Below are 23262 nucleotides of genomic sequence, written 5' to 3' on the forward strand. Positions count from 1 at the left end.
CCCAACTATGAAGGCTAAGCAAGACAGACAGTTACCTTTGCACATTACGCATAATTACAGAACAATTTTTAAACTTGAAAGTTGTATTTTCCCCCCACCATCTAAACTGTGTACAACTGTGAAGTCGTACACAAAAACAATATGGCTTTTTATTCTTGACTCACATTCCAAATCTCAAACAGGCATCATGTTCTTCTCAAGATAAAAATCGTTTTAAAATTCTTTCTGGTTTTAATTTCTTCTGGTGAGAATGCTCTAAAGAACAGAGGGTTGGGAATGGAACATATTTCTGTTCATATTTTCTGAGTTAGCCTTCCCCCCACACCCTGAACTTTCACCTCCTTGCAGACGTTCATGCCTGTTGAAAATTAAAATGTCTGCATTGCAGGATGGGCCATTATAATTCAACACATGCTGTTTTGGAGTAGAAAAAGCATGGTTTTGAAATAGCTCTGTTACAGGTCAGGAATGTAAAGCAGAGTTCATATTTCAGATGACAATGGGAACCAGAGCTTTTTCTTACAAACCCAACCCAGCTTACAAGCAATGAAGGAAAAAGAAATCTGTGCAGTCAGGTCTTTGCAGGCTGTTTGTGTTTTACAAAGGGCAGCATTGCAAAGTCCCACTTTTACCACGGAATACAAGTTTTCAAGGTTTGCCTTCTGAACATACTTTCCTGCTGCAGTCTTTGCTCTGCCACAGATGACTCAACGGGCAATCACTTGCTCTGTATCCTTCCAGAGGGCATCCCAGGCTCACAAAACAACTGCACTACTGAAACACCCCAAGCAGAAACAGTACAGCTCAAATGAGATGGTATCACAGCTATGTATTATACTCCTCACAGCTACGAAGACTGTGGTTTGATGCATTTTGCTACAAGTCCCAACAATGCCCCACAAAAGAGGGCAAAATCTCATTGTCTTAATAAACTAATCCCACTGTTTTGGTTCATCTACTCCAAACAATCCCTTTTTGCACTTAGATTCACATGTGTGCTTAAGAAAGATTATGAAAGTCATCAGATCTGTGTGATATCAATACCCTACAGTGGGGCTTGCTGGTCTCAGAAGAAAGAGGAGAAGCCAAGCAAAGTCAAATAAGACCATAAAGAGTTTATTCTCACAGAAAGAGCATCTGTGGAGCAGCTTCCAAGCTCCACAGAACCTGTGCTGCAGGATTTGTCCAACCCTCACTTGCATTTTGTCTGAGATACAAGAACCTGTCACACAGATTTGCTAACACAGTAACACATTTTCACTGTTCACTAGGCTACAGCACCCTGCCCAGGTAACAGGCTCACAGGAAGAGCTCCTGAGAAAGCTGTATGTACCTCCCACACAGAAAATGCAGATTTTGCATGGAAATTATTTAATGAATGCCAGTTTTTAGGCACCATCTCCTGAAACAAGGTATCACAGTAGCCTCCTCCCCTAAAACCTCTGCTACCCTGACACAATGGAGGAGGCAGCAGCCTGGACAGAGCAGGCACTAGGCAGACAGCATTCCTGCATATGCATTCTCAGACATGTGAGACTCAATAACCTTTGAAAGTGAAGCTGGAAAATTTGTATCATACAACCAAGCACAATTATGATAAAGACAAAATACCTTATTCTCTTTAATTTCTTGTTTGAATAAACAGTATAGAAGTAGCAAAAACAGGATGCAAGTTCTGTCATTGACATTCTCAAAACAGTGAGAGTGACCAAGTATGACTCTTCTTTGACAAGAGGTTAGACCTATCAGCATAACGTACATGATATCAGGTATGAAAAAAATATTGTAATGTTGCAAAAAGGCAGAGGTCTACTTCTTTTATTAGAAACAGCGCAGGCAGATGAGTGTCAGAGTTCAGTTTATCCTAACATTTCCGTCAGGGTTGAAAGTGCCATTGCACACAGCACTAGAGAAAAAAACCTCCAAACTTAATTATTCTCAAATTGCAAGGACAGCCAGATGCTTGACAAAAGAAAGACAGTCTCCAGAACAGTCACGTTAGGTAGCTTTAATTAAAAGAAAATTCAGTGCAACATTACTTTCATAATTCCAACTATTTTCCAGAGTCGAATCAGATCTCCTAAAAAGTTTATTTAGCACAGAAAGAAATCACATCCCTGTACTTGAATATAAATTGTCAGCTTTAGAAACAGGTCCCAGCTGGCAGCTTTCTGTTAGCACTACTTTATGACCAAAAGAAACATTCATCCTTTGATAAAGCTGGTTTTAGCAAACTCAGCAATACAGGTTTGAGGGTCCTATTCTTGTTCCAGAACTGCTCCTCTAGAAATAAAATTTAATTTGGTACCATTTCCTCCCCAGCCCCCTAAAGATTTATGTAATCATTCTATACCAGTATACCTACTCCAAGATTACCAAAAGCTAGAAAGAAGTCTCCAAGATAAATACTCATGCAAGTTTCATGAAAAACTGAAATTTATATTGACAAGAACAATACTGTGCTTCCACCGAAGGCTGCAGCACGAGCTTAGCTGTTGTGTTTGACCTGTGCAATGCCAAAGAGCTACCTGCACTACCTGCTTCAGTCATGTGGAACAGCCCCAGCAGACACTGTGTGATTCTGGCAGGGACATGGGGGACCCAGGAGAGAGTGATGGGACAGAGCTGCCTCTGCACAGGGGTCAGAAAAAGAGCAGAAAAGGCAGACACTGAAGGCCAGAGTGAAAAACCACAGGTACTGTGATAATGTGGAGAACTACAAAACAACCATGCAGGGAAGCCACACTTCACCAGTTCTGCTTCTCACAAAGGACCTTGTGAAATCTAAGGTATCTAAGACTGATTCTGTCCAATCCCAAGAAAAACTGTAAACGCTCTTAAGATGTTTCCTAAGTGGTAACCTTACTTTCTTACAACTTCTGCAGGGAACCCGGTCATAGTTGCAACATCAATCAGGGAGACTTGCTTTGCTCAGAAAGGAAATTTAAATTAGGGGACCAAGAAGGAAGGTGAGAGAGATGACAAATAGAATGCGTTTGGTACTTTTTAACACCAATGGCAGCAACTCCAACCCTCACTTTGCACACAAAAGAAATTAGTTGATTAACTCCCTTAAAAGCACTCTCTATACTGAGCCATTGAGGAGGGAGAACTGCATGAACACAACACTGCTTTCTACTACTGGAAATGAGATTCTCTGTCATTCTCATCAGCTGAAGTTACATTCTTCCCAAAAAAATTGCTGTGCATGGCAGCCCTGACAAGCTTACATGCTAAAAGACTGATTAAGTAAGAGAACACAAATTAACGTCAACTGCTGATTTTCCCCACCACTGCTTTCTTGTAACAAAGACTAAAGGCATTGTAATTAACTTTCCTCATGAAATGCCATGTTCTAAAGTTGGGCCTAATTAGATGCAATATAATTCTTGCCAGAAACAGATAATGTGTGTCTTTCATCGACTTGGGTGATTGGAATTTATTAATGTTCGGCATGTCTGCGTAGCACAAATCACGTTTTACCCACTGCTCCACAAACAAGCACAGTGTGTATCTTTTGTATCTTGTATCTTTTAAGGTATGACCATCTGCATTTGGTACTTTGTAAGTGGGAAATGCGGATTTAATTTTAGAACAAAACCTCATAAAAGAAGAACCCCTCAAACTGGAAAGGCAAGAGGGAAGATAAAAATAACAGCACTAAGCATAGCAAGATCCTGGCCCAGTACGAGGGTTCTGTGGTACAGACACACACACACACACACACACACACAATAAGCTTGCAGGGAACAGCAAAAGGATATGGAAAGAGGGAAGAAGGCACGGCTTAGCAGCAATGCTTTTCATTATAGCAGCAACAACAACTAAGATCTGTTGGTAAGCACAATGCCTCAAGGGCAGTGTGAAAAACCCACATGAAGAAACGCCAAAAAGATCCTCAAAGCTTCAGGAGGACAATGGAGGCCCAGGCCGATGGTAATGCAATCCCAAGTTGGTGTCTTCTGAAGTTAGTTTAACTTGAAATACTTTTGAACCCCACCCACTATCAGCTGAAGAGAAAACAAGGAACAGAACATGGATGATGATGATTCATGTCAGTGCAAGCTTCTATTTTTCTATTTCAAATAAAAGTCAGACTCCATGCCCATACACATACTCTCTTTTCCTTTAGTTTTTCAGTTTGTTTTGCTTCCAACCAAGAACTTTTCTCCAGGGCTCAGCAACGGCAGGCAATCTCAAATGCCTTAAACCTTTTCCCAAAAAGAGAGACCAAAGTGACCTCTCCACTCATGCAGGAAGCAAGTAATGGTAAAGATCCAGCAAAGGTCTCAAGGGAACTTTGCCAGAGTACTCCTGAAGTAGAAAGAAAAATTACCATTTGCAGTCTTCTCTGTTGGTGTCTTCCCCTACCAAAAGAGCCCAAAAACAAACAGAAAACTGACCAGAAATGCAGGGTGAGCAAGGGATGTAACACTGGAAGATCTATAATTTTGAGTCTTGCCTTACAAACCCAAGGTGCAACAAATCACATATTTGATAAGGATTAATTGCATGGAAAAACTAACCAAGTCTAGAATTACAAATGTTAGAAAGACTACAGAAGACCCTCTAATTACATTTTAAGGTTTTGTTCCCATGTTTAATAAGCTACATTATTCAACAACCATGATTTTGATCTTGCGTAGCAGGCACTCAGTCCCAGTTGTAGATTCTTAGCATACTACTTGCCTTCTACACAACCATTAGTGTTAATTATTGTTATGGGTGATGGATTTCATAACCACAACTCCTAGTCCTTTTTAATAATTACTGTTGTGCAAATATTTCTGACTTCTGTAAACACTGTTACAAGAGATCGCCGAATCCTGGTGGTCAGCAAAGCTGCTGAACCCTGGGAAGCCAAATCACAGTGTCCAGAAGCTACAACTGTATATTCCTAATAGGACAGGAGCTGGAGATTAGTGCGTTTAAACTCCTGGTCATGTACCAACACTATTGGTCAGCTTATCTAGTTTTGTCATACTTTAGACATCCTGGGTTGATATCCAAGCTTGAAAAAGCCCAGGATAATGTCTAATGTGACTATTTAAGGACATTTTAAGATCAGCAGTAGGTTAGTTTTGAAACTTACACTTAATGTGCATGTGTTTGAAATGACTTGTGAAGAGTCAAGACTATAAAAAATCACATCACACACATTCTGTGAAGGAATTTCGAACATTTCTGGTCTAGTCTTGCATGTTCATTGTGGCAGCATTCTGGTAAACATCGTGAATGTTTTCAAGATTTGCCCTATTAAGCAACTAAATGCACTCCCAGAATCAGACAGGTCAGGTATGAAAACATCTGTGAGCTTTTACATCAGAAAACAGGTGTTAGGAGAGCCTTCACTGCTTCTGCTCAAAGCCTCAGAAAGCAGTGACTTACTCTAGAGCAAGTAACCTTCCCCACAGAGGAAGGGACTTGCCTCACCTATGAATAGCAGGAAGCCCAAGCTCATGCTGTGTGCAGATCACTCCACAAAACAAGCTACATCCCTCACAGCTCTTTGAAATACCCCCTTCCAAAATTTATTTTCTACAAGGGGTTCCCTTGTGTGACTTAACTGGATATTCTAGGTGACAAGCAAAACCAGCGAAGAGACAAATGGTCTTTGAATATTTCAGTTAGTGTATGATACAGAAACACTTAAATCTAGATTTGGGTTTTTTATGTTTTTTTTTTTTTTTTTGCTTTGGTTTGGATTTTGGGTTTTTTGGGCACAGATTGTTGATAGTTTGTAAGAGCATGGATTTGGCAATATGGAAGTTTCTTTCAAATTTCTAAACTCAGACTTGATGACAAAAAGAAAAGGCTGCTTTGAAGAAAACCTATCTAGAAACAGAAGAATAAGAATTCAAGAAATAAAGTCAATAAATGGGGATCGTACTGCATAAATTCATATGCAAATTCCTGAGGACAGCGGTAATAATAGGAAATTGTAATGAATATTCTTTTAACATTAACAGTGTCAATAAGACAGCACACCTACCATTTCTAACAGATCAGAAATGCGCAAAGCAAGATCTCTGTTTCACCACATTTAGTCTGTATACAGTTGTATTTAGAATCCAGACAGTTTTCTTCTTTAAAATGCAGGCAAAGGAACTTGGGTGATGTAACTTAAGAAACACTGAAACCTGCCCCTATACTCAACCCAGAAAAGCTCACAGCAGCTGAAGCATGCAATGTGAAATAAAGCTGGTTAAGAAAAAACAAGGGAATTGGTTAGGGAATAGGGGCTTCTTGGCATTCCTTTAAACCATTTCCTGTTCACCCTTGTGGAGTGTAATATAACCCTAAGAAAATATATCTGACCTCACTCCTTTCAGCTGCATTAAAAAGGTTTTAAAAGCAATTTAAATATCAGATTGCACATCCATAAACAACAGAAAAGAAAGAGGTTATACATATTATTGCCTTCATCTTCTACTAAGACAAGTTGGGGGAGTTTTTCTTGGTTTTGTTATTTTTTTTTTAATTTAATGAGAACTTTTGATTTTCCCTGGGAGACAAGGTCAACAGACTAGGGCACTTCCTGTCTGCAGCAATGTCGTGTGCTTATGCAGACATGAGTCTTCTGACAAACAACTGATTTACTGCAAAGAGGGGTCATTACAATCGTGGCATATAGCGAGATCACATTCTTTCCTACTTGTTTCGCTTAATCACTATGGATTACTCAAACATACTTGAAAAGAAGATGCATTTCAGCTGTGTGTGAAAACTGACAATTCATCCAAAATCACACACACACACACACACACACACACACACTGAAGGCAGGAGGGGACATGGTCTCGGTCAGAGGATGATCATGCATTGACAAAACGGTGAGTAATCATACAACTGCACTACTAAAATGTAAAAGATGTGATCCTACAAAGTCCTCAGCACCTTGTCACCCTAAACACAGGTCTCAGCTTCTCAGAAAGAGGAGACTATCATCAGGGACTATTAAAGGAGACTATCATCAAGGACATTTACAGCTTCTATACTTAAAGTCACCCCTCTGAATCTTACTGATGGAACCCTCATGCAGTCCTATTACACACATTTGGGACAAACTCAAGTGCCCTGCAAAGCAGGTCTGATCTCCAGCAGTGTGCAACACTAAATACCAACAGATTTTAAACAGGAGGCAGAGTTTGGTTTTTCTTGGTCATGATAGTTAGCTGACATACCAAAGTCAGAAGAGTCTGATGAGACCCAAGCTATGCAGAGCTCTGAAAGTTGTTAGTCTGGGTGTGGTAGAAGCTGCTTGTCTCTCCTTAAAGGGAATTTACACAGTTCAAATGTTTCCACAGTATTTGAGCACTGCAGAACTACTATTCTATCCACAACAATTACCCCATTGAAATATTTTTCCACAGCTCTCCCTTATTTTTAAGGTGTGAAAGTGGGATAATAAGCTCCTGCACAAGGCTGCAAAAAATCGCATTGAAAGATGAGGGGTTGAGCCTTTTTTCCAGTCTCCTGACCTTTCCGTCCTTTACTGCACTGCATTGGCAGTTCTCATGATTTTCAACTAGCAGCTTAAATAAATTCCAATGGCAAGATTTATAATGTCCATTCCCCCCAGCCCCATGAGATTACACTAAGTTTGTTGACAGACACCTTCAGTACATGTACCACGTACAAGGCTGCTTTTCTTATGTCAAAGGATGAAATTTTCTAATTGTGATTGCCTTGTGTACAGAGCTGAAACAATCCTACTTTCAAAAAACTGAAGATGCTGAGCATTGCTAAAGTAATTTACAGGCCAGTGGAGGGTGGGAGGAAGGGAACCAAATATCAGAAAAACTAACAATGTCAAAAACAGAAACATAAGTTTAAGAAAATTAAAATTCTGCCCCAGCCACAGTTATTAAACCTATGGGAGTTACCCAGGAGACAGGAGAGGAGAATGAGTGGAAGAATTGCTACTGCCAGAGAGCAGGAAGATATTTGTCATTAAGTAGCATTTAGGCACACTTTCTAGATAGCAGGCTTTTTTCTTGTGAGCTTAAAGGACATAATCACAGTCACCACTGCAGCAAACAGGTAACTTAGCATTTCAAGAATAAATCATAAAGTGACTTGATCTTCATCTAAAAGTATCATGATACTTTGGGTTTGGAAGTGGGAGGAAGCAGATTATAAATCTAAATTCCAGGCATGGAAACTCCCTTGTATGGAGTTCCAGGGCATAATAATTACATTCCTATACTAGCAGAAGAAACACACTGAAAATGACAAGTACATTTCAGCTAGAAGTTAATTTGCTAAACTTGCCTTCCTGGTCTCTGAAGAACACTTACTTCATGTTCTTCCATTTTGCATCAGAAATTCTCAAATTGGACTGGGTGCCCTCCCTTCAATACTGCATGGCTAAATGACACAGATACTGTGTGTTTTACAGGGTGAAACAGCACTCATAGCTGCTCATTTGCCCAAAACTATGCAAAGACACGGTGAATGAGAAGAGTTGGGACACAAGCTTCTATGGCCAGAGGAGTGTCCATGCTCCCCCAGCTAGCCTAAATTAAAAGAAGAAAATAATAAAGAAACTTTGGTATTTACCACCTCATGTGTAATGACTGAGCAAGCATCACACATAAAAATGAGAAAAAAAACATACCATGTATTATTATTATGTATTATCCCAAAATCCCAAGCTTTTCAACAGAAACCAGTGGCCACCCTTCTATAGAAGAAACTTAGCTATAGCCATTTTCCCCCCACACTGCTCATGCTTGTCCCATCCCATTCACTATATCACAGTTTAGAAAACAATATAAATTAACACAAATTACATTTCTTTCCTTAAATGACCCTCTAAGGAAAGCAAAATTACTCACAAACATAAAAAACCAACAGCCTACATCTGATCTTATCCATCTTACCATCATCTGAGCAAACGGAGATAGCTGCAGTGCATCACCACTGGAAACTCTCAAGACCTTTTTGCAGTGACATACATTAATCTGAGCTAATGCTCCTCACAAACACATGGAAACACAACCTTCCTCTTGAGTGCACAACATGGTAAATAACCAGCACAGCAATCCAGCTGAAGCGAGACCTGGCTTGCACACAAGGAACCTACACTACAAGAAACAAAACCAAAACACACTGAGCAACTCCAAGTTTACAAGCAAACAACATATGCATTAAGAAGTGGTATTCACTACTGGAAAAAAAAAAACTGCTGCCCAACACGAAGCCTAGGGCAGCTTCTTGCTGTGCAGCACTTCACATGCACAGTCCTATTTGCAACACCAGGGCTGCAGGGATGCACACCTGCTGCCTGCTGCATTTATCACACTTTGACACAGGACTGGAGACAGCTGTGAGACAAATCCAGCAAAATTAGACAGCAACAGGCTGTTTGTACCAAGTGGGACAGGAATACAACTGGGTGGTCAAAACGAAATCCACAAGAATTCCATCCTTAAGTATGCTGTTACTGTGCCAGTAACACACTCCAAGACAGTTTGAACTTGTAGTCTTTCTCAACAATGTAAGGCATAAGCCCACAGTATACTACTCAGGGTTCCCTTAGCCACAGTGAAGAAAGTAAAGAAAAGGGTCCTGCTTCTTCTCCTGATAAGCACACAGAAATAATCAATAATGTGTCATCAACACATGGCCTCTCCCGAAGTCCTGCTCGCTCAGCTGGATACATATGGACTGTCTGGTGGACAATGAACTGGCTGGATGGCCACATCCAGGAAGCAGTCACCAATGTTTGAATGTCCAGATGGGGATCAGTGATGAGTGGTGTCCCTCAGAGGTCTGTGTTGGGACCAATAGTGCTCAGTGTCTCCATTTGTGACACAGCCAGTGCGATCCAGTGCACTCTCTGCAAACTTACAGATAACACCATGCCAAGAGATGTGTTTGACTGATGCCATCCAGAGGGGCCTAGACAAGCTCAAGAAGCAGGTCTGTGGGAACTTCATGAGGTTAAGAAGGACAAGCGCTGGTGTTCCACCAGGGTCAGGACAGCCCCTGGTGCCAGCCCAGGCTGGGCATGAGCAGCCGTGCCCAGAAGGGCTTGGGGGTGCTGTGGGTGAGAGGCTGCACATGGCCCAGCCATGGCACTCCCAGCCCAGAGAGCCAAACGTGTCCTGGGCTGCACCCAGAGCCCCGTGGGCAGCAGGGCAGGGAGGGGATTCTGCCCCTCTGCTCTGCTCTGCTGAGACCCACCTGGAGCCCTGCATCCAGCCCTGGGCTCCCAGCACAGGAACCACAGGGACCGGCTGGAGATCAAAGGGGACGCACCTCTCCTTTGAGGACAAGGTGAGGCAGATGAGGTTGCTGAGCCTGGAGAAGAGAAGGCTCCAGAATAGTTTACTGTGGCCTTTTCATACTTTAAAGCAGCTAGTAAATAATGGAGAGGAATTTTTTCTCCAGACTTGGGGCAATAAGACAAAGGATAATGGTTTTAAACTAAAAGAGGGTAGACTGAAACTAGATGTAGTGGTTTGCCATTCCTCCTGTCAAACAGAATCGCATCAAGCCATAAGCAACCATGCCCCAAAGAAAAAAATAAAGCTGGAGGAAAAGAACAGAAACTCAACCTCCTCTAGACCCCAGAAAGAAGCCACTGTTGGATAATATGCCCATCTCAGCACTTTCAACACCCAAATGTATTTCAATGCTTCACTGAGGGGAAATCCATCCCTCACTGGAGCTGGCCATGCACGTCCATGGAACCAGCACTTTGGTTTTCATTCTTGATTCAATGCTCCATCAAGCAGACAGAAGTCTTTCTTCTGACTTCAAAGGGCCCTGTTTCAGGCTCTGGATAACCAGACAGGTTACCCAAGCTGGCAAGGTTCCTAAGAAGTTTCCACCACACACAGCAAAGAAGCAAAGATGAAAGAGGAGAGGTATGCACCCATGAACTGAGCCACACAGGTATGTCAGGCACATACATACACATCGGCAACCACATCATTTGCAAAGTTATTAAAATACCTTTGCTTCTATCATTACAATCAAGTCAATGCAAGTGTTCTGGACAGTTAGCTGAGTATTTCATCTGAGACAATCACATTCAGCATATCTAGGGAATGAGAGTCCTCAGACAGCTATAGAAGAGTAAAAATAGCCAGTTTCACATTATGTTTTGCTAATAATACTATGCCGCCTCTCAAAATCCAGACAGTAGAAAGTAGCACTGGTGTCACGTGGAATAAAAGCACTACTTAGAGAGTTTTCTACCTCAAAATACTTCAAGGTAAATATGGAGTCCACATAGCAGCCCAAATACTGGAAAAGATAGTACCTGCAGTAACAATAAACGTGAATATGAACTGTGAGTCTAAGAAATTAAGACATCCTGAAGCTGTAGTTAAAAGATTCATTCCACTGTGATGGCTTTTGCCAGCTCAATGTTAACAGGACTTTTAAAAGCTTTAGGCTGCAGCTTTGCCCAGATCATTCAGGTCTTGAAATAGGCAAAATGGCTCATTAAACAGGTTTTCAGATAGCAGAACAACTACACATGTCCCATACACAGACTTCCCATTTCCAGGGAAGAATGGCCACTGACACAGTGATTCCACTCTATGCTTTACCTTCACAGATAGTCAGAGCATGTATGAGATGTATATTCAGCACACCTCAATGTGACAATGTGCAAGGAAGCAAAAAAGGGCTTGACATGTCCCTAATCCTGGATATTTTCCTGGACTACACACAATCAGAACAGCTTCTTGAAGAATAGCATTAGAATGCATTGCTGGAATTAGATATTTAATACACATCTTTCAGTCTGACTCACTCCTAAACATTTGTTGTCTGCTTGTACCATTCACAGTCTACCAAAATATAAGCACAGAATGAAAAGGCTCAAATCTCCGCTAAAATAAAGTGTACGGGTGTTATATTCACTAGATGATATTACAGCAGATATTCACAGCAAACTGTCTTCACTAACAACAAAAGACAAGGCAAAAGCCTTCAAACACAAAGACTGAGCCATTCTTTAAAATCCTCTCCTCCACATAAGTTTTAACAGACAACGTCATATCAGATCAGGCACAAGAAGCGCCAAAAAGGAAGAGGGGATATAGTGTACCACAGTAAGGAGATGCAGATTGCTCATTTATAATTTTCAAATTTATTTTACTTTACATTTAAATCTTACTAAAGATAAACAAATAAATGAAAAAATTACAAATGCTTTTTTCCCAACTCTTCCAAAGTTGGAAGGCCTTTGAACTTTTGTGCTCTCTTTAAAGGGACACAAAAGAAATGTTTCTACACAAAAAGATTCCTTTCTTGTTACCAATAGATTCAAAAATACTAGTTTTCTCCAGTCTGTATATGCCAATTTGCCTTTCTTCTTCCTACTCACTCCCATTTCATAATCCTGTTTAAGGAAATAACCATGTGTTTATTCAAAGTAAACTCAGGTTTGTCTACTGTAATTCCAAACACCATAGCACAGTTCTCATTTAACCAATTCCCCCTCCTTTCTGTCTTAAACATTTGGAGATGCTGCAGGTGGTTTACAGAATATCTGCAAGTTATTTAGCCTTAAACACTCCTCATACTTTCCCATCCAGAGACAGATGATCAACAGGCAACCCACAGCAGCCCAGTTGCTTCTTCTCCCGGAACAGTTACCAAAATAGTAACTCTGACCCTTCAACTATCCCTCCTTTCTTCTCCCTTTTAGACCTTCTTGCTTCCCTTCTGTTTTCCCACACCCTTATTTGTCAGTCTTTGCTTGTCTTCTCCATTACATTTTCTTTTCACCATTAAAAGAGATGCTGCATAACTTCTGGGCTGATATTGGCCCCCTCACAGAGGGCTCCTGCACGCCAGAATTACAGTTCACCTGAATAAAATAATTTTATATGTACTCTGAGGACATTCCTATTGTGAATAATAAAGAAAATACATGCCCTGATGGCAAAAGGTTCACCCTGAACTGACTGGAACCAGCAGTTCTTACTCTAATATACTCAGAACAGGTTTAATTTCTTTCCTGGATAAAGCAGAGCAAGCTGAGTAGAGCAGAGTGTATGTTCAGAACTGGAGGTATGAAGCCAAATAGCAGAATATGGGGTGGAAAGTAAAACTCTTGACTCCTAACAGGGGGAGGGACAATCAGGAACCACAGCACTCATTTCAAGAGGGAAAGGAGGTTCAATTTTCCATTCCCATGAAGAACTGGTTGAGGGCAATCTGTGTGTTCCAGAGATCAACCCTCCATCACATGCTGTATAGGTGGAATCAAAGATTACCACTGAAGAACAGTAAACTGAGCAAAAGCTACAGTCATGATGATGTGTTTCAGCCTGATTCAATCCAACACACAACAAAAGCAGGATACTGAAGTAAAAGCAAGCTTCAGTAGTTCATTTTCTAAATAATTGTGGACAATGGTCAAGCAACACAGCCATTTCACTTTTTTTGCCAGAGATAACACAGTATGTGGTGATTTTTTGTCACAATTACCCTGAAAGTACCTATGCACAAAGCAGATACTGCAAATTTGAATCCCATGCTCCCTTTTGGGTTAATTGTAGCTTTCAGTGGACAGAGCAATTTAATAGCTGTTTGCAGGAGATCCTGCTTTATTACTTTTCAAGTTGCCCCACCCAAGTTTTGTTCTCCCACACATTCAGCCCAGAACACACAAGAACACAAATTTTAATTGAATGTAACCCAGCAGTCTTTCCATTCCAAACAGCCAAGCAGGTTAGCTTTTTATACTTTAAAATTTGCTAAATGTAAACTCACTACTTCAAACATTTGGCATTAAAAAGAAATGCCAAGATTTAATTAGCATAGTGTCTAGATTAAGACTAAGATTTTACACTACAACATACCTAACTTCTTCATCATTTTGTTGAGATTTATGGAACAATGACTACAGCAAAGGCCAAAAAGCAGAAATTTTCATGAGAACTACAAACTTCTCAACACCCATGTAATAAATAGTACAACATACAGGCATTTCCAGAAATACCAGAAGTTAAAGCTGGTAATTGGCATTGGGGAATCCCAGCCTGTCTTGGATCTGCTTCTGACATTAAGTACATTTTTTGAGAACTGCACAGTCAATTTTCAGTGTTAAAGAACACTACAATTTTAATTATTATTATTGAGGGTATTTGGAAACAAATCTTCTTGTCCATTCAACAAGATAGCTTTTTAGAAAAAAACTGGTTTCTGTCAAATTGCAGTATGTGTGATCTTCAATACTCACAGAAAAGGGTCCTAAAGCTTTTCAGCTTTTGCCCACACAATTAAGACAGTGAAAACAATCCAAACCATGAGCCTTTACGCAATATGCCTTTTCTAGAGTAACCAAGAACATGGTTAAAAGCCAGTCTACCTGAATAAACCACTTATGTACTTACATCATCCTAGTATCAAGAGCTAGATACTTAAATATGTGTAGGTGCCTGAAAATGTTGATGAGCACCTTGTCATATTTAAGAAACAGGCAAAACATGTTTAGACAGGCTAAATCTTCACACATACGAAAATCCACTTTTCCACTGTTTAAGGTTCTAGATGCTTTTGAAGTCAGGCCACAAACTGACTAGTTACTATAGAAAACACTGCAATCTCCAGTATTAGAGGCCTAATAAGACATCAGTAATATTTTAATAGTAATTTTTCAAAATTTGTTTTTCTAAGCAGAAACTATGAAGAACTTCTCTCTTACTGGGCAGAGACATTCATTCTCCACTGTGTGAATAAACTATGGACTGTGTATAAACAAATTCAGGTCTGAAGTGATAGCTCCTGCTATTACTATGGCAACCTTTTCAAGTGTTACATGTGATAGCCTCCAGCAACAATTAAAATGGCCATCCCTTTAGCTTTTATGTGTTTAATGGTAGGTTTTGAGTTTGATAATGAGAAGCAAGAGATGAGGAGAGTAGAGAAAATACAGCTTCTCAGACAGAAGACACTTGCTGCTTTGTCAAGACATGATTGTGGTTTCTGTTGTCTACACATTCTTTAAGTGTGCACAACCACTGCTTAGCTTCCAGTCTTGGCATTTGCTCCCACTCAGGCACCCTGTTCACAGATTCCCAGTCTACAAGCATCCTCCTGTGACTACACATCATGCTTTGACAATAGTCATTTGTGACAGAGCGATAAATCTCATTCCTTCTCTCCAAACACATGTGTTCACATGGCAACAGTCACCCCCAGGAAGGATTTCACAGCGATTAAGTGTGTCAAGGACAAAGGATTCTCCAGTTAATGGGGCTGGATTCACAAACAGTAAATCAGGTGAAATACAGGGATACAGCAAAAGCATAAAGTGAGGAGTCTCCCTTCATCTATGAGTCATACTGTCATCTCTCAGCTGTGGACTATATCAATCCTGCTAAATATTTAAATTAGCAGCCTTATTTACTCGTCTATTCCTGCAACTCCTCTGTTGGCATGCCCACCCTTGTGCTTTCTGCGCCAGTATTCTCAGGGTGTGACCTGACAATGGAACTAAACCAAACAACAACTGGAGAAAGGGATGTCCTGCAGTTCCTCCCACTTCCACAATTTCTCCCAAGGCTGATCCTACAGTAACACAGAGCACAGAGTTACTCATCTGACACTCACCCCATAAAGTATTTTTCCATCAGTTCTTGTCCTTGACCTAGCTCACTGCAGGGTCAGACACCCTCAAAATGAGAAGAGCAGACGCGGAAAAAGAGGGAGCAGGGTCATTTCTTTCACAAGCGTCAAGACTGGCATCATTTGAGCACCAAAGCAATGCCTTCTGGCAGGGATAACAAGAAATATACTTGAATATTTGCAGTTATACTCATTTTTAATTCAGCCACTGCAGGAAAGACTAGAGAGTTTCAATACATCAGTAAAATTTCCTTTGTAGTCTTCATTTCAGAAGAGAGTTTTATGTTATCAGCCCTACTGCTGGAGAAGTGTTTGCAATTCCTGTTTCTCATGCACATCTTGAAGACTTACCTCCTACTCATCCCACTCCCTATTTTTTAATGCTAACAACGAGATTAAGACAAGGGTACTCTTCCTTACCCTAAGATATCTTCAGTTCTAAAACACAATACATTAAAGATTTCTTTTAGAGAGCAATGAGAAAACTCACTCCAACCCTTCTAACTTTACTCTCATCCCCAATCCAAGAGAAATTACCACATCTTATAAACTGAGACAAAATACAACCAACTACTTCCCATTAAAAAGACATCCTTTTTCTCCCCCTCAAAACCTGTAACTAAGAGCAGCTTCTGGAAACTGAAGAGAATTTTCCTTGCTTATCTTGCACAAAATATAGGACAGCTCCTGTTGGTTGCCTTGAATTATGCCCTTAAGGCTTGGCTTCAAAACAGAGGAAACCAGACTGTCATGGATTTAGACTGTTGTGCTCTTAGAGATGCCTATCTAAATTTTAGGTATCTGAAAAATCCTTTGCGGTCAACCTTGTCTCCAGCCAGTAGACAGCAGTAGTATCAAAACAGCAATTACATTCAGACTGCCCTTGATTTTGGGGAGAGGCATACACCAGTTATCAGGGCTAGATAAGTGAGGAATAAGTGAACCAGCGCAATTTATGACAGTGGCTGAACTCCTACAGCAAGGTCTGGTTTCATCACACGTGTCACTTAGCCTTTGCTCTAGAGCAGCAGCCCGGCCAAGCAGCGTTGAAGTGTGGATGAAGTCATCCTAACACATGGGCACACCTAACTTCCAAGTGTGTTCATGTATTAGCCAGCAGACCGCTCTCATTACCCAAGCAGATGCCTATTAAAAGTTTTAGTGGTGTGGGTGAACTCAAAACAGCAACTGCTGCTGCTTATTGGAACAGGAGCAAAAAAGTCTGACCACAGAACTCTAGCAGTTCTAAACTGAAAGGCAAGTTCAGTGAGATGGGACACCAGAGATTTGTGATATTATTTTTATTTGTTGTGAAGTGGCACGAGACACTGTGCCACTGGCTGATTCAATCTGGTGACCAGCAAAATCAAATACTGCTTAAGTAGTGAAAAGTGCTTCCCTCTGCACCCAAAATTAAAATATTTCTGGAATATTCTAGATATTCTAGACAGGAAAGGTTCATTTTTGCTTAGAGAGGCAGTCTTTTAAGAAATGCCTCTTGCTAAACTGAAGGAGCAAACCATCCACCCGTGCTGCTGCAATGACACCAATTCAGCAGCTGTACCAAATGCTAATCCACAGCCCAAAATTCTTTCTGAGCAGTAGCCAGCACATCTGCAGGTCACACCATAACAGCAACTCTACCTTCTTCTGCTACTGATGTGCACTACAGGCTGGCTGAAGACACATTACTCTAATGGTGTGCTGTGAGACCATCTTTACATCAAAACACACGCTGAGTGCACTGTGTAACTTTACTCCGGAGCACCAAGGCTTCTTAAGACACTCCATTTTCACACGTAAGCATCTTCATCCAACACGGCTGCCCCAGGACCCCAGGCAAATCTGGCAATGGCAAACAATACATCACCTCTTTCAAAAGGGCACAAGAAAATTAAGATGAAGAATGAAACACTACATTCTCCACGGATCATGAATATCTGTTACAAATTCTACACGACATCTGGAAAGTCAGTTAAATAAACTCACCAATTTCACAGACTTCTTACTAGTGACACAAAAACCTAGGATGAGTAGTAGGACAAGAACAGGACTAGACTGTCTAGTTCCACTGCTCCAAGGGAAGTATTGCTTACTATACATGTCAAAGTTTGGGTATCCACCAATACTTCTACAACAAGCAAGATTTTGTGCAGCCTAATGTCTCTCTAAATGCTGTTCTGGAGATTCTTATGAGTCCCTCAACATTTAGTTCTTCCTTCCCCACTGCTCAAGCCTCATATCCACCCCTCCTGTCGTACTAGAACTGATAAACCACAGCTGCCCTAACTGCTCAGCTGGTTCCTGTATTCTTGCTGACAAAGAAACCCTGCCACAGACTGGGGAGACATTAGTTAAGTGCTCAAACACTGATAAGAACTGTATTAGGTTTAAACAGAAATATGATTGGGTAGTAAAGTCCTTATGAGGCTTAGCCCTAAAACTAGAACAAAGTTCCAATCTGGGCACTAGCACAATCTAACAGAAGTGCTGCAGACCCCACAGACGTGTATGATTCAGCTATGGGGACCAAAGTAGTAAAACTGTTAATTTGCATAACAGATAATGGCTCTACAAATAGAAACAGCCTACTGCATACTGTACTCAGCTGTTGCCTTTGTGCTTTCTTCTCTGTAATTCATTAACCTACAAGCTTATCAAGGTGGGAGTGAAGAACTTGTTTCCAGCATGAAAACCAGCAGTCAAACATAGCAGAAGTACTTACGTCACTCTTCCTGAACTTTGCTTTTAAGCTCTTCATGCTGATCACATTCAACCTTCCAAACCTTTGAGGAGCTTTTTATTCTTCTTCAATATCTAAACAAAAAATAAAGAAAGTAAGATTCCAACTTGATACCATTCAGTTCACTGGCAGGCAAGTCACAATTGAATTTGCATACCCCTATCAGTCTTTGAGGATTTAGCCCTCAAGCTCTAAAAAAGATTAACAGTCACTTAAGCGAACCTTTCTAACTGTATCTCTAAACTTAGAAATAAGCCTAAATCTGACCGCTGAACAACAGAACAAATGTTCACCAAAACCTAAGATGTATATCATGTTATATTAACTACACCTCCACATAATTAGATCAGCAACAGGTTCATACATGAACAGATTGCTCTGACCACTGCCCATTATCACCAGGACAGCCATTTGTAATAATGGATTATGCAAAGTCATTCATTAAAACGCCGCCATCCTACCACCATGGGTCTGCACTGGGTAGCAGAAGTATCACCACTATTCTATGCACAAGTACAACCACTAACCAAACTCTAAATTGTACTTCTACCTTGCTGGACACATACTAGGACAGCTTGACACAACACAGCAGACAGAATCGTCTGAACAAGACAGAGGTTATTGCTGGAAGAATTGTTTTGGATTCTTCCCCATAAGGGGGGAACTGTATGTGGGTTTTTAAGAGCCATAGCTGCTTGAAACTTGGCAGTGCATTATCACAGTCCTGTTCCCCCTTCCTCCCTTCCACATGAAGGAAAGCAGCAGTTGAACAAACATACAAAGCTAACCTAACAGACAAGCTGCAAACTCTCACAGAGGAACGTGGGTGTCTAGGGCAAAGTTTCCTACAGAAAGCTTCAATGATGCCACACGTTGTCAAGCCAACATAATGGTGAAAGCACATTAAAGCAGCATGGCTTTTTCCTAGAGCACAGCAGAAAATCATAATGAGAGAGCAACATCTGGATTAGCAAATGCATCTAGATAAAAATGTTCCACATTTCTAGTTTTACGGTATGGTCACTGAAATAGTTAGCTGCTTTCATCTACAAGTTTTAGCTGCTATACAAATTCTTTCTGAAGGAACAGTTTAAAGTTAAGGATGTTCAGCTGTATAAACTTCCTCTCTCCACCCTAGGAAAAAAAAAAGTAGAAAAAGTTTTAAAAGTCTAGTCAGATAAATAAATAATTGAAATAGGGACTGAAGCATAAAATCAAATAGGTTATGCAGGGTCAGTATGTTTCACATCACTCTTCAGAAAGAGTATATTACAGTTTGATAACCAAAGTGAGATTCAGCTATTTCATAAAAGTACATCTCATTATTAAAGGCAAGTTGCTATGCTCTACATGATAACTCTACCATGAGTTTTAAAAATCCAACTACACAGCACACTGTTAGTGGAATATATATGCATATGAATGCTTCCACAAAATACAGCCCTAACTACCATTCAGGAATAGCAATCAGTGCTAAGTAAACATGTTATTTAGTTCAACCCCATACTTATCTGAGAGTGATTTAAGACAAACTCAAAACTCAAGTACATTTCTTAAAAAAAAAACCAAACAAACAAACAAAAATCCCATATATTAAATACACACAAACACATTTCCCACAGGCTACACCTTTTCAGTAGGTAGCAGTAGGTAATCTGAATGGGCTAATTCTGCAAGTTGTTAAAAAATTAAATTGAATTAAATTACTCTAAGTCTAATTATGCAGTCATTTTCAAGTCATGTCAGATCCCTGACTGCATCCAGGTATATGAATATAAGGGGTTTCATTCAAAATTCTTGCATTTAATCACAAGGAGAATGGGTTTGTGGTGTTTTGTTTAATTCTTTAGTAGGCAAAAAGAAAAACAAAAAGTAGATTTTGCAGAACCTTTTCACTGCCTGACCTAGGTGAAAATTTCTTAGCTTTTTCCTGGATGGAAAGGAGTATTTGTAAAATAGTAAAAAAAAATTAAAATATAATAACTGAACAATCAAATAAAAAGGAATTATTTCAGATTGCTTTGAGAGAAGCATACCACTTTGTTTCTGCTACACCTACCCAAACTTTTGAGAAAGTTTTTAAATTACAGCTGTCATAACCCGCACTGGAAAGGAGCCTGAACCTCAGCAACAGCCCAATAATCATCTAAATTATCCTCCAGTAACATCAAGGCTGATGAGAACTGCAAATGCCAGGGTACAGACAAGACAAATTCCATTACTCACCTCGCTTTCTTTACATACCACACCAGCAAAAAACAAAAAAAACCAAAAAAAACCCAACAAATCAAACCAAACCAAACAACCCCCAAATTCTATGAAAAAAAGAAAAAAAAGAACAATGTAAAGGAACTTTAAAGGCATGAAACATTATACAATATCCCTGAAAATGCAAAACTTAACAGGACTTCGTATTTTATAACTTAAATATACTTTGACTAAAAAAAGTAAACTGCTTAATTGGACTGGTTAATGAAGTATAAATAAATCCCGTGCACAGGGAATTGAAAACAAGAAATCTTTCCTCACATCCAGATTGCCAAAGAGTTGTCTGCTGTAGGCTGTCTTACCCCTTCCCACCCCCTCAGCATTTTTGGCTCCTATGGACAAAAGATTTATTATAGCTCCCAAGGAAGACAAAGTGCTCAACTACAAGGCCGTGGGAGAGATGAAAACTCCTTGTAGGTACACGGAGCAGCTGCAAAGCTGGACCCTCTCCTCTGAGGAACCTGTAGGACAGTCTAATTAACAAGTTTTGCAAGCACTCCTAATACATTACTCTCCCTCTTGTGAGAAAGGAAAAAGCACATTTTATACACTGAATGTCAAACTCAAATCCTCAGCATAATTAAAAAAGCATGCTCAAGAACACTAAAACAGCATTCCCAAGCTGAGTGTGCTTTTCACATCTGTATTTTTTCCATATGATATAGTTAAACACAAACATTCAGATTACAGTTTGTGCATCATAATGCCCATAATCCTTCCACTGTAGAGATAAAAATGCATGAAGTGGTGAGAGCTGCCTTTTCTTGTCACTGTTTAAAGGAGGAAGTCCCCTCTCAAAGGGTGTAATTATTGGAATTGATGGAAAAGGAGGTCAGCATCCTGATTCGGTGGAGCTTTATGACAACTGTTCACTTGCCCGAGGGGGGATAAAGGAAGCGCCACTAAAATTACTCTCCTGTTTTACAAGATAGGAAGTGACTACTAGAAATTCACCAGGGAGCATCAAGACACTTCAAAACAATATTTCTGCAATGAATCACAGGTATTTACAAGAAGCAATCTCTATTAATAGTGGCATTTCTCTGCTTTCAAAACCAATGTGGTAATAAATACTGAGTGCTGTCATTTTATAGCTGCAGCAAGTTAGCAGCAGATAAGTGCTTAACTCCAGGGATTCTCAACAGCTAATGCTGATCACATGCTTTTAACCATTATCTCCAAAATTAAATATCTGGTCCTCTATCTTCCTTTAGCTTAATGTCAAGAAACAGTCCTGAGGAATACAAGCCACAAAAAACATCTTTAGGCAGGTGGTAAACCTATCTAGCTAGAACAAGAGATATTGAAGTGGTGGCAATCTTTGGCCTCAATAATTTCATTGCAATTGTGCTTTAATACACAATGCAATATTTAGGTTTAAATGTAGGAAACAGATTAGGATAATCTTCCCCGCTGATTTATAGTGAGATTTGTGCAAACCACAGTAAACAACAACACTGACATTTTTTTCCATTTCAATAAATTGCATTAAAATCAGAGCAAGGCCTTTCAAACAATGTTACAATTAACTCCTTGAGAGGGCCAAAATCCAGTGATGCAACAAGGAAAAGACTTAGTTTCCCTAAGCAAGACTGGAAGTTTACAGTAAAACCTTATATTACACACAGTGTTCATACTAATGAGTCACTCCTCACTGATAAATGCTGAATTCAATTAATTTAGGTCTCAAAAATCTTACACCTTTTTCAGAACACCCTGAGAAGCCTCCATCTCACACAGAGGTTCTTCACAGTAAAGCATGAGTAATGGTTCAACTAATTTCCACTTCCCCTCCCAAAAACACTCCAAAAACACTTTCTCAACCTTGAAAGGTCACAGTAAAGATTTACAGACTCTAGGCAAGATCTGGCAACACACGTGGAGTTGTGGGGGAAACGAAAAAAGAGTCTGGAGTGTGGAAGAGTTCTCCTGCTGCTATACACTTACATCCTCCTTTGTGTGACTACACCTACTCTCACAGGGAAAATAAGGGGCCCCAGAAGTGTCTTCCCCCAAGGCGCACCATCATTTACCCTCTGGATGATCACTTTCTAAACCACAAGCCCAGCTCTGACCCAGAAGCACAGCCTAGCAGCAGCCAGCACTGCAAAGCTGCCAGAGGCATCCACGCTAATGCATCCCTTCTGCTGATCACCTTCAGCATCCAACTTCACAAATGCTTCACATCCCTGAGCTTCCCTGACCTACACAACACCAAGAATGTGCTCCAACCCAAGCTGCTCCTTAACGTGGCCAAAGACACAGTCCTGCCTGGAGGCATTAGCCATTGCTCAGCCTCTCTGGCTGCTCCCATATAAATACAGCAAGCCCACTCTGCTCTAAAAACAATAATCCACCCAAACTCCACCTCCCCTGACTACTTCCTATTTCCATCCAGCTGAGCATATTCTTCCATTTCTCAGGCCAAATCAGAGAAGCACATATGATGCGACCAAAAGCTACAGGAACATTTCCCTGCTCTTTATCAGCTCAACTCAGTTTTTCCATCTTGAGTAACCCACCCTGCTATCATAGGAAAAGACAAATGGAACAGAATTTTATAAACTCAGTGTTACCTATAAAGACAAATAATTCTTGGCTTGGTTAATCTACTATTACTTACTAATGAAAACGTACTGAAAAATGCACTG

The 23262-nt window shown here is 40.3% G+C and overlaps 1 protein-coding gene across 1 annotated transcript in view; it reads right to left on the minus strand.

Annotated features, from left to right (window-relative positions):
- The window catches only part of RAI14 (retinoic acid induced 14), an 84993-nt gene that overhangs the window by 56125 nt on the left and 5606 nt on the right, over positions 1-23262 (minus strand). The window contains exon 2 of the mRNA XM_058043870.1: positions 18326-18417. Coding sequence (XP_057899853.1) covers positions 18326-18361 — 36 coding nt within the window. The 5' untranslated portion in view covers positions 18362-18417. The remainder of the gene's footprint in view (positions 1-18325; positions 18418-23262) is intronic.

This window comes from Melospiza georgiana, chromosome Z (genome assembly GCF_028018845.1).
Source record: "Melospiza georgiana isolate bMelGeo1 chromosome Z, bMelGeo1.pri, whole genome shotgun sequence".
NCBI lineage: Eukaryota > Metazoa > Chordata > Aves > Passeriformes > Passerellidae > Melospiza > Melospiza georgiana.